The following is a 12,586-nucleotide window of genomic DNA, read 5'->3' on the forward strand; positions in this document are numbered from 1 at the left end:
TACAAGTTTCTTTATGAAATTAAATGTCACCCCTCCCATGGGGGGAAAGATATAGTGCAAGAATGAATCTGAACATGCTTCTAGGATTGCGCAGCTGTCAGCTGGTCAGCTACAGTTCAACACTGTTATCTCTTTCCATCGGACTGCTGAGTGCTCACTTCACTGCAGTAGTCCCATACAAGAGAACGTTGAGTTTTTCCTTTTAACTTCACAGTACCAGGAAATCCCTTAATGATGGGATTCAGTCAGTTATGGCTTCTAACTATCTCACTATTGTAAGGCAAATCTTTCCTTTTTCCTAATTAAAGATTATAAGTACTTTTGTCCTCAATTTTTCAAGCGTCTGCATCTAAATATACACTCTCCCATACAAATTTCAAACTGTGTCCATGTTCTCCAGTAAGTACCCTCACCACCTCTTCAGACTAGTGCATGGGTGACACAGTTTCCAAGTAATACTGATTTGTTTGCAAATGCCTGGTACATCTGAAATTCACCTTCAGACATGTCTGTCGCATATCTTTAGGACTACAGGCTTATAAAGGTTGGCCTTTTTCTTTAGTGAAAAAAAATAGACAAAACAGGCATCAAGTTAACATCTGACAAGACAGATTACAAACTCTTACAAAATACAGTTATCTGCACTTTTACCATAAATAAACATTTAAAAACATTGACAAAAAGTATCATTGGCCAGGAACTATGGCAAAGTGTTGGTAGAAAGTAAAAGTAATTCAAAGTTAATTTAGGCACATTTCCCCCTCCCCCACACTGTACATTAACTCAACTAGATTGCAAAGGTCTTGGGAGTTAGTCATGCTTCAGGTTTGTCGTTCGCGTTCTGGCGCCTTGTCAGTAGTTCGTCTTTCAGCTAAAGGAAGGTCGACGGTGGCTCCTGGGGGTGCTCAGTCTGTTCAGGGGTTTGGTGAAAATGGGGATGAGAGAGGTGAGAGGAAGGGAGTCCGTTGCACCAGAAAATTGCAAAACAGCAGCAACACTAAACAGCCCGCTCAGAGCAAAAGCCAAGCAGGTGGTGGGACTTCATAGCCACTTGCCTTCTTTGTCTGGCAGCCTTGTGGAAACTGAAAATAAATCATGTTCCCAAGAGAAAATATGGTCCAAAAGGAAACTGATGAAATGAGGAAGGTTTTTTCTTTAGAAGAGGAAGAGGAGGAGGGAGATGATGATGATGATGATGATGATGATGATGATGATGATTTTAACTCCAGCCTCTTATTTTCTCTTCCTTGATACTCAAAAAGATGGGCAGGCTCACTTTCTCACACACACACACACACACACACACACACACACACACACACACACGCAACAATGTCATCATAACACTTGAGTCTGGCAAAAGAAGGGAGTGAAGGGGAAATGCTGTCCCTCTGAAAGCCAGGAGGGGGAGCTAGTGCTTGGTTTTGCAGGACTGATGCGTAAAGTGCTTTCTCCGAGGGTCTATTCAGGCACAAGGTCAGGCTGCTTTCCCCTTATTTCCGAAACGGTGCCAGCCTGCTGATGTTCTGCCAGAAATTTGAAGGCTTGCGCTTGGGCTCTGCCAACATGAAGACTTGCTGCTGTGGGAGGTTGGTAGGCAAAGTGGGGTGCTTCTGGCGCATCAGGAAATCGTAGTATGTCCTGGTGACCACTGAATGAAATGAGCAAGAGGCCAAAATGTTACACTGACACTGCCCCAATGCAATTTTATAATTGTTGCAATCCACATGGCAATCAATCTGCGTTACCAACGTTCAATAGTGATGTGGGAGAAAGTCACAGCAGATTCAAGTGGGTTTGGATTTCTATAAAACCGACGTACAAATTCTGCAACAGGCCGGGTTTTGTGGGCCGGCAATTTAATTTGTGGGGTAGTTACGAACTGCGCATTAGTGCTAATGCAAATTAACGCAACTAGAACAATATTCTGGTTTTTAAAAATTCCAGTTCCGTCAATGAGCAAACAACGGGACGAAAGATGTCTGACAATCTGGGAACCACAGCCGGGATGGATTTAACAAAATCTGTACATCCCTAATATTTAACAGGGATTTTCTTTCATGAAAGGATTTCTAATCTTCCAAGGGAATTTTTGCACACTTAAACCCAAGTTCTGTCCCACCCCATAATACTTCACGGTGGAGGAGAAAGAGCCGACTGGTGCATGTGTGTCCCTGTTCTCGAAGCCATATTCCACAGTGCCATTTCTGAACATACCAAGCTACTCATAAATTTCGTCTTTTTCCTATCTCAAACTGTTGGTAAGGACCAAACAAGATGTGATGTTAAAAGCATCTTTGCATTTAACATGCAGGGTTTTTTTTTAAAAAAAAAAACCAAACCTACGAAGAGCCATACTAAATCAGGCCAAAAGCCTCTCTAGCCCAGGATTCTATTCGCACAGTAGCCACCCAGACACCTATGGGACATCCACAAGTAGGACGTGACAGCAACAGCACCCTTCCCCTAGTGCTCAGCTGGGAGGGCTGATAATTACTGGGATTGTTGCAGACACGGAGAGGGGAATTTAACCTTTGCTTCTCCCTGCTGCAACCCTGAGGAAAATCCCTCCTCTCAACCTAGTACTTGCTTGTAGCAATGGCACCAATGAAAGAAAACTAGTCACCAGAGGCAGGCTCTTCTTTAATGCTAGCCTCCCCCAACCTGACACCCTCAAGATGTGCCGGACTACAACTCCCACCATGCCATCCAGCACAGCCGTTTCTATGCTGGCTGGGAATGATGGGCATTGTAGTCCAGGACATGCATCAAGGGTAGGCGTGGTTGGGCAGTTGCAACCCCAGCATTGCTCCCTGACAAGAGCCCCCCTGAATTTGCTCCTCCTCCTCTCCCATGGCAACCTGCTTCTTCACTCGCCTTTCGTTTTGGCCCAGGCGGCAGTGGTAGTGAGAAAGAGGTGCAAGGGCGGCCACTGCCTACTCACTCATTGGCTCTCTGGTTGGCCAGCCAGCAAGTGGTAGCAATGATGAGAGAGAGGATGGGGAGAGTAAAAGCAGCTGGTGACAATGGCGGTGAGAAGGTAAGGCTCACTGAGGGAGGGGGCCCCATTGACGGTGTCCTGCCCAAGGGCCCTGCGAAACCTGGAGCTGGCACTGGGAGGGTGCCAGGTTGGGAGAGGCTGTTTTACGCAAATGGTTTTAAGACTCCGGATCGCCTTCCTCTCCACCGAAGGCAGCTTCAATGTTTTCAGGAAGCCCTGAAATCCATGATGTGAAGAAAGTGTTTCTTCTTCTCTCATAGTACTAGAACCCGGAATCATCCAATGGGGATGTCTACTTGTCCTGATGGCTAAATGCAACCTCCGGTATCAGAGGCAGTAAGCCTATGAACACCAGTTCCTGGGGAACATGGGTGGGAGGGTGCTATTGCACCGCACCGTGTACTGCTTGAGATCCCTGGTTGACAGCTATTTGGTCACTGTGTGAACAGAGTGCTGGACTACATACTAATTGGCACATGGTGTGATGGCCACTTGCTTAGGGCAAATTGGTTGACCTGACATCCAAGCTGGGTCCCAGCTGTTTCACAGTAGTGCTGGAGCTTGTCCTTTGCCCCACGTAGAGGCACAGCTGTGATGCTCCAGAGCATTTGCAACACAATAGTGGGAACTGGATCTGGAAAGTCCCACTACATTCCCCCGTAGCATCCCAAAGCCTGCTAGAGAATCAGGAAAGCTAACCTGGTCCAACTCGGCATGCAGTGCTCCTGATGGGAGGTTACTGGATTCCCTGCCATACAACAGAGCTAAAACACCCTACACTGCTTATTTGGACTAGAAAGGGATGTTCCTTCCCCTGCATCAGCTGAAGCCCTGCAGCAGCTAAACAGAGGCCTGGGTTGTGGGCAGTCTTATGTTCATGTATTCTTATTTCACAATGTGTTTGTAAGGCGGTGGGGAGAAGAAAAAGAAAAGGACACCTATCCTGACTTGCCTTTTGGTTTTCCACTCTGGTTCTGTTTGCTGGCGTTAAGCATGGCTTGTTTCTTCTGCACCTCTGTGATGGAAAAACCTTGAAGATGAAACAGAACTCATTAGCACAGCCAAGACTTGTGAAGTACATCATGAAAACACATGCACGGCGACCCAGAAAGGGGCAGGGGGGATTCCAATGCATGCAACAAAAATTACACCAACAGCTTTATTCTATGCATGCTTACTTAGAAATACGTCTTATATTGTTCCATGGAATGTACTACTAAATAAGCAGGCATAGGACTGCAGCCCAAGTCCAACCATGGTTTTGAGATCTTTCTGGTGAAGAATGAGCCTCACTGAAATCAATGCTGAACACCTGCACCACACGGGCAGTGAGAGCCACAATCAGTTTGGCTCATACTATCTGCAGAAACAGCTTAGAGCAGTGGTCTTCAACTGGTCCAAACCCCAGACCCACCTCGGACTCCCAACCTGCAACATGGGACCCACTTTCACAATTTCACTATCGCCCAACATGGTGGCAACAGCTTTGCCATGACCAATCTAGACTGATTTTGTGACTTTGGGGGCATGACCCACCAGTTGACGACCACTGGCCTAGAATATTCTATCTATATCATGTGCCTCCTTGGGCAGGCTCCTATTGCTGTTTAACAAGGCCTGGCTCCCTCAGTGACATAGGTACCATATAGATCATAGACTTGATGCTCTCCCAGTCTAACGGGCTTAAGTGGTAGGCAACCTGTTAACCCCAAACATCTAGAGGGCCCATTTCTAAAACCCAGCCAGCTAACCAATGGGCAGGGGTTATGGAAGTTGTAGTCTAAAACATCTGGACAGCACCAGGTTGCCTACCTACCCTGTACAGAACTGTCAGATGGAGGCAATGAAGGAAAGTGAGGCTAGACTTTGTTAAAGTTCTGGGTTTTCAGAAACGGCAGAGTTTGATTGGGGGGGGGGGGAGTTGTGGATGGCTGATCCAGGCATAGGGGACAGCATGATGAAAGCTGTGGAGCTACTAGGGGAGAGGGAAGGAGATACAGGGACTTGCTACTGTATGAATATAGTTAGCAGGTGCTCTTGCACAGTTGGCTTTATTAGAGCAATTCATTAATAGGACTAGAAAGATCACACAGGTTATGCGTTATAGCAGGAACCTCTGAAAACCTATGAAATATTTTATTTGTTACATCAATAGTGGAGTGGGACCATTCTGAAAGTCAAATATACAGCTAAGATGGAGTGGGCGAAAAATGTTTGGGGAAGAATTTTTATCTGCATAGCAGCTGGGCAGTTTCTTGAGTAATGATCCTGCTGGCTGTTCCATACCAGTTTCTTGGTCAAGCTGAACCTGCTTCCTCTCATTCTCAAATGCCTTGAGCCAACGCTGCTTCTGTTCTGGCTTCTTTGCACAGAACAAGTGGACTTCTTCAGTGTCCCTACAGTGCAATTTGAATGCGTTTTTAACAGTGATATTGAAGTCCTTGTCCTTTCCATCTTCCACATCCAGAATCTCCATGTTGTCCATCTGGATTCGACTCTTATAATACAGGATGTCACGTCGTAGGAGATCCTAAGGGGGGTGGAAAGCAAATCTGTTCCATCCCAGTTTCTTCCCACAATTTCTGAAGCAAGGAAACCCAACCAAAAAGACACGTGGGGATGCGAAGTGTGAAATAATAGTTTTATCTCTGATTGTGAAAAAGGATGTCTATTTCATAGAACCACAGAACCATAGAATAGCAGAGTTGGAAGGGGCCTCTAAGGCCATCGAGTCCAACCCCTTGCTCAATGCAAGAATCCACCTTAAAGCATCCCTGACAGATGGTTGTCCAGCTGTCTCTTGAATGCCTCTAGTTTGGGAGAGCCCACAACCTCCCTAGGTAACTGGTTCCATTGTCATACTGCTCTAACAGTCAGGAAGTTTTCAGGATTTATATTTTCTTTGCTTATGGGTGAAAGCAATTCACAGACATGTATGTTAATGATGCTTCCAGTCCACAGAGTTCCAGTGCTATAAGTTAAGAAACATTGTGCAGCTCTTCCATCTTTTTTCCTTAACCAGTTTTCCACAGTAAGAAAAAATGAAACAGTTGGATAAGACGGGAGTGTTACGGGTAAAGGACAACAACAGGGCAATTGCACCATGGAGGAGCATAAGAATGAGCTGCTACTCTCCAATATGATAGACAGGGCTGGCCCCACCATTACATGAGGTCAAGCAACACATCAGGAGGCAGAGCAGGAAAGAGCAGAATTTATAGAACTGGTTAAGGGAAAAAGATGGAACAGCTGCACAATGCTTCTTGACTTGTTTCTGGAATTCCGTGGGCTGAAAGAACTCCATTTATAGCCCAGCTTTTTTCCAAGGAACCCAAGGCAGCATACATAATCCTCCTCCTCTCCATTTCATCCTCATAACGACAACCCTGTGAAGTAGGTTGGGCTGAGAGTTTGTGACTGGCCCAAAGTTACCCAATGGGTTTCCTTTACTGAGTGTGGACTAGAACTTCGATCTCCCTATTCCCAGTCCAGCACTCTAGCCACTACGCCACACTGGCTCTTATATAGGGTGACCCTATGAAAAGGAGGACAGGTGTATCTTTAACAGTTGTATTGAAAAGGAAATTTCAGCAGGTGTCAGTTGTATATATGGGGAACCTGGTGAAATTCCCTCTTCATCACAACAGTTAAAGCTGCAGGAGCCCTGACCTCTTTTGTTGTGATGAAGAGAGAATTTCACCCGGTGCTGCATGCATAGAAATGACCACTGCTGAAATTCCCTTTTCTACCCAACTGTTGAAGATATAGGAGCCCTGTGCTCCTTTCCATATGGTCACCCTACAAGATACCTTGGGCCAACCCTGATGACAGAACATCAACATCATCATCATCATCATTTCTTACCCGCCTCTCCCTCTGGACATTTTTTTCCTAACGTCACTACTGCAACAAGTAAAATTGTGATACTGTTCCGGAAAGCCTTTATAATTTTTAATTGCTTGAAGAAATGCATGCTGGGACTGTACTCATTAAATGGATGGTAACAGTTGTACAAGCTTTTTCCCTCGCTGTTATAATATTGCACTTATGAGTCTGCTTTAGATTACTAGGTAACAAAATGATCTTAGCTTAGATCAAGAGCCTATTATGTGTTTGCATGCCTCAGAAGTGATATAATTTCCAGTCATGGCAACAGATGTGCTTTTGGACCTGTATTCAAGAAATGTGAGCCTTATTTTTTTTAAAAAAACTAAGGAAGCGACATGGTTGAAAACTTCCATTTTGTGTGGAAATGTGTCGTTCTGATGGTTAAAATCTAAAATTCAGCACCATTTTAGCAGGGGGCGTACTCAAATCAGACACTCTCAAACTGCCCCACTTCAGATACCTTCTGTTTATATACCAGACCAAGTATATAAAACCAATGGTAATCTGCATGAAAATGAGGTGTAATATATAAAACATAAAGTTTGGGAGGCAGTTCTCAATTAGACATGATTAAAACCTATGCCATTTTATGTCTAAATGGTTCTTGGGGGGAAATGGTTCTTGAAACCTAAGGACTGAGATTATTTTAGTGGACTGACTTCCCAAATCAGATGCTCTTAAATTCCTACTCCTGCTATCCAAAGTATGTTCAGTTTACAACTGGAATGGGCAACTTTGGGAAGTCCAAGGGCCATTTTCACCCCCTGGACTCTCCCGTAGCCCACACCTCCCCCATTCATGCACGCACACACTCACACACCTGCCTCCCTGTGCCAAAATTATATATATGACATCTGGAGCAGTTACAGAGCACACAAAGGGTCAAAATTAGCTGGTTTCAAGCTAAGCATTGTAGTGGCTATGGAGCACTGAAAGGGTAAAAAAGACTTCAAAATGGCCATTCAAAATGGCCATTTGTTTTTTAAAGTGGAGGGTATTTTTTTTAACAATTTGCGGGGTGGGGGTGGGGGCTGCATGCAGTCCATTGCTGACTCCTGGTTTACATTACAAGGTTTATGACTGAAACCAATGTCATTTTGTGTGGCATGTAATTATGAAAACTATGACACAGGGCTTTTTTAGATTAATGGGAAATCACATTGTCTTACTGGGGCTTTGCTTCCTGCTTCTTTTGCGCAACTGTAATGGACGGTATTACATGGGCAAAGAGGGGCAACCACATGGTTTATAATTGAAAATTTCCTCTCCTCTCAGTGCTTGTAGCCTTGAATGTGACAACCGCCCAGAGAGCTTCGGCTATTGGGCGGTATAAAAATGTAATAAATAAATAAATAAATAAACACTCTCTAATGGGTGCTTTGTAGCGCAATTTGGGCTGCACAAGGTAGGAAATCCCATGACATTTCAGAAGAATCGGGATATCCGGGATGGTGGTGGTTTAGAACGGAATAACCAGAGGAAGGTGCAAGAGGTTGATGTCATCATCAAAAAGACCCGCAAACTTCCATGAACGGCCAATTACAAAGATGCCTTATTTTGCTCGTGTGAAGAGCCCCTAATACTTGGTGAAGATATGTTATACAACACTGTAAGTATTCATTGATCATTACAGAGGACCTTTCATCTTAAATTCATGGAGGATATGTAATTCATTTAAGAAAAACACTAAGTACTTCCCTGTTGCCACATGAACCCCTTCTTCATTTGCCCTGCAGAATATTTAATATCCTACAAGGATTTCATGTAGTGTATCAAGAAACGCTGCCAGCACTCTGAAGGCCACATACCGCACAGGCCTTCTGTTCTGTAAGCATTCTTCAGTATGCAAGATTTCTATGGCATCTGATAAGGTTTGCTACGTAAACTTTCACTGACTAAAATGTTCCCCTAAAACAAATCCTTTTGGTGATTTCATATTCTATGAGCACATGAGGAATCTTTAACATTCCCCCCCCCAAAAAAACTATTTCAAGGTGAAATCCTCCTAGCAGGATGAAGAAATGTTCAGACTGTGTTTGTGAGGCCACCTTTGCAATCATAGGATTGTATGTGCTTACATCCAGCAGTGGTGCACTGTCTGTGCGCTTTTAATTGTTCCTGCAACTGTAGCCAGAGATATGAGTGAGTTGTTAACCTTAAGTAGGTACCAGTTCTTTAGCTGAGGCACATGGGTCATTCCACCCACGATGCTGATTTGTGTGTGAGGGGGCTGAAGCTCCAGTGATATATCGCCACATGTTTTGGTGCTTGCACATTTTGTGGGAATGGAGCTTCTCTTTGAATCATTATGGAAAATTAAGAGTTCTGATAAAAGTACTTCATTGGCAGAAGCATCCCTAAAACACTGTTTGCCATTCAGTGAGATTTCCACAAACATTAGCAATGGTTTCAGTCATGTACCTTGTGATGAAAATGTAAGGGCTTGAATCCAGAGTTAGTCATGACTCTAAGCCACTGAAATCAATGGGACTTGAGTTACTCATGAAATAATGGGTCTGCTCTAAGAATGATTAAGCCTGGATCCAATCCAAGGCCTTTGGTGGGGGCACTTTGAAGGTGTCTGATTTGGATAAGCTATACAAAAACGCCATCTGATTTTGAAAAATTCTATGTATCAGGATGCGTTTCTATACAAAATGCCATCGCTTTCCACCATGACCCTTCTGATGTCAATCAGAGGTACTTTAGGGCAATGGAAGCTCTGGAGTACTCTACAGCCCAAACACCCACAAGATGCTCAGTTAAGACATACTTCTTCTATACAAGTTCAAACGCCCATCTGTTACAATGGCTGGAAATTATGTCATTTATGAGGAGAGCAAACCAATCATGGGCTTTCTTGGACTATAAGCAAATACCAACAGATTTTTTAAAAAGACTTAAGGCTAGGGTTATGTTCACTCAGATTTGCTGCAGCTTCCTAGCCTTGATGTCTATGGCCATAAATACCTTCCAGCCAGGGGACAATGTTAAATGGAGAAAGATCAAAGAGGCAGGAAGGAATTAAGCCAGGGATGTTCCCTTTTTTTAGTTACAACATTTAAACACCACTTTGTCGCTCAACTGTAATGCTTCTCAAAGCGGATCGCATCCCCTGATGGTTATTCTCATGCGATACGCAGGAAATATGACTGTATCAAGGTATTCACTGCAATTGTATCAGAGGCCTGGTTTTAAATAAAAATATGGAAATTGGGCGAGGCCCAACGCCACTGTTGTCAGGACTATCATGCTTCTGTTTATTGAATGCTACTTTCCCCTTATTCCCTCTGCTCAGGGTGGATTTATGGGATTTCTATTTCTTTGGGTTCCTTAATAGTTAACACGAGCATTTATATATGCAGGTGGAAACACTGTTAGAATCAATCTAATCATACAACCATAGAATTTGACCTGAGGTTTAGAAAGAACATGGGTGGCAATTCTGATGGATTTAATTTGATCACTTTTTCAGCTGCCGTCTTTTATCTTACAAAAGCGAAATACATAACTTCCCTCCAGCGCTGCAGGAGAGAGGTCCACAGCAGGGCTCTTTCATTAAATGCCTGAGCAGAAATGCACAGAAATCCAGCATGAGAGAAACATCAGCTGTGTAGGCAACATTTGCAGTATTATAGCCCTTCCTTGATTTATAAGAACAGGGATGCTTAGATTAATGCTATCACCCCAACACACTGGGCCGTTCTTTAAACAAACGCTTGAGTGAAAAATGTAAAAAAGCAGTTGGAAAGGTGTGATTTTGCTATCACCAGGGAATGTTCATTGGCACAGACAGAGCAGGGAATGGCTTGCTTGGCTTACCTTCTTGCAGCAGACAAGCTGATGATCAAAGAGGAAAAACATTCTTTGATGGCTCTTGGCTTGAGGCTGGGAAATTTTGGTTAATTCCCCAGAGTAGATGAGTTCAGAACTCTTGACAAGGACATCTTCACCCTGCCAGTCACAACACAAGGGATATGTCACTTCCCCTCCCAAAGAAATTGACAAGTAATATATCGTGGCCTATTGTAGAGGTACCCTCAAGCAGGGTTTGTTTTTTGTTTCTTTAACCAGTCTCCCAGCCCGGCACCCTCAAAATCAACACACACACACACACACACACACAGAGTAGTTGCTTGCTATCACTCAAAATGGATTGTTCTTTCTTCTTTTCTTGCTCTAAGCATGTGGAGTTGTCACAATTTCCCTTTAAAACATTCTGAAATAGTTCAAAACAACTATGCATAGGTGATGATCATGGCCTGCTCAAAAAAACCTACTGCCATTTTAAAGAAATATCTGACTCAATCTGGGGAACATCCCATCCCCCATCCCCACACACAAAGGAATCAGCCCAACTTGATATCTACTCAGCGTTTTTCAACACAACACTCAAGAAGGGAGAAACAACTTGGGACATGAAGCATTCTGAACGGTTGGCCATTTAAAAGTGTTCTCTGTGGGGAGATCCTCCCTGACGGCAGGAGTGGATAAGCTACTCAGGCTTCATACTGTTGGCTAGTGCCAATTTTCATTGCAATTTCTATAACAGTGCATTCATCAAAGAGAGCCTCTTGAAGATTAATTACTATTATGCAGAGCTGAACTTAGATCTCTGTTGATGTATGTGGATTATGTCTGTAACCTGAAGTGTGGCTGAACAGGCTCTGGCTTGCATAATAAAAGCTACTAAGAGATCATCATTGTGGGATTATAAAGACGACCAGAGGCTTGGCACTCGACACTTTCAGGCCTAGCTTTTAAACACAGTAAGGTCTGAACTGAAAGGATGTAGCTAGTATGCTTGAAGATGTAGGGGGCATGGCCAGCATGCATGGCCCAATTGCTCTACCCATTTTAAACCCTCATGTGTTCAGGCAAATGCCTAAGCAGGGCTTAACTGACACAAGTATAGCCCCCACATTGATGAAGTAGCATGCAAATTAGAATTAGATTCTTTTCTGTGTTGAATTCCAAATAATCTTATTTCCTAAGAAAAGGAGTTTTACCAATTGTATTCTAAAAATCTTCTGGAATGGAAACTTCTGTGACTACTTTAGGCATTTAAACATTCTTTTACGCTACATGAAATCCAACACAGAGTTAAGCCCTATGATTCTAATGGACTTAAAAGCATTTAATTCTGTGTTGGACTGTGGCAATGTGTGACTCTCTTAAGAAGTGATCTCCCCTTCATCCACTACAACTTATGAATCTGCAAGGCAGAGGACAATGCTTCCCATCTCTGCCATTGTTTGACAGATCACAATCTACTTGGATCCTCAAAACAATGACATTTCATGTGACCCAAGGATCTGAAGTCTCATAGTATATACAGGAACAGAGCCCATTTTCATCAAGTCTATTTTAAAACAAAGCTGCATAGGTTCAATACAGTCAACACATTTCTAAGCATGCACCATTTCATGGGAAAGCTTTTATACTTATATACTTTGATCACAATTGATTTTAGTGGCACTTATTCCTGGTAAGTGTGCATAGGACTGCGGCTCCATTTGCCTCTTTCACTGATAAGTACCAGGGCCCACCACTGTAACAATGTTTGCAAACTGCTAAGCTAATAAACAGGGTTATTATAATTTCATGATTAGCATACAGAGAGAGCATGATAAATTGAAGGTGTGTAAAATCTATAAACAATTTTGTGGTTAGGTTGTGGTCTAATCCAGCAATCCA

The 12,586-nt window shown here is 43.4% G+C and overlaps 1 protein-coding gene across 1 annotated transcript in view; it reads right to left on the reverse strand.

Moving 5' to 3' along the window:
• The window catches only part of ARHGEF4 (Rho guanine nucleotide exchange factor 4), a 194,965-nt gene continuing 182,379 nt past the window's right edge, over positions 1 to 12,586 (reverse strand). Inside the window, 5 exon segments of the mRNA XM_063132447.1 lie at positions 1 to 1,551; positions 1,554 to 1,651; positions 3,954 to 4,031; positions 5,288 to 5,531; positions 10,712 to 10,843. Coding sequence (XP_062988517.1) covers positions 1,462 to 1,551; positions 1,554 to 1,651; positions 3,954 to 4,031; positions 5,288 to 5,531; positions 10,712 to 10,843 — 642 coding nt within the window. The 3' untranslated portion in view covers positions 1 to 1,461.

Source organism: Elgaria multicarinata, chromosome 8, assembly GCF_023053635.1.
Source record: "Elgaria multicarinata webbii isolate HBS135686 ecotype San Diego chromosome 8, rElgMul1.1.pri, whole genome shotgun sequence".
NCBI lineage: Eukaryota > Metazoa > Chordata > Lepidosauria > Squamata > Anguidae > Elgaria > Elgaria multicarinata.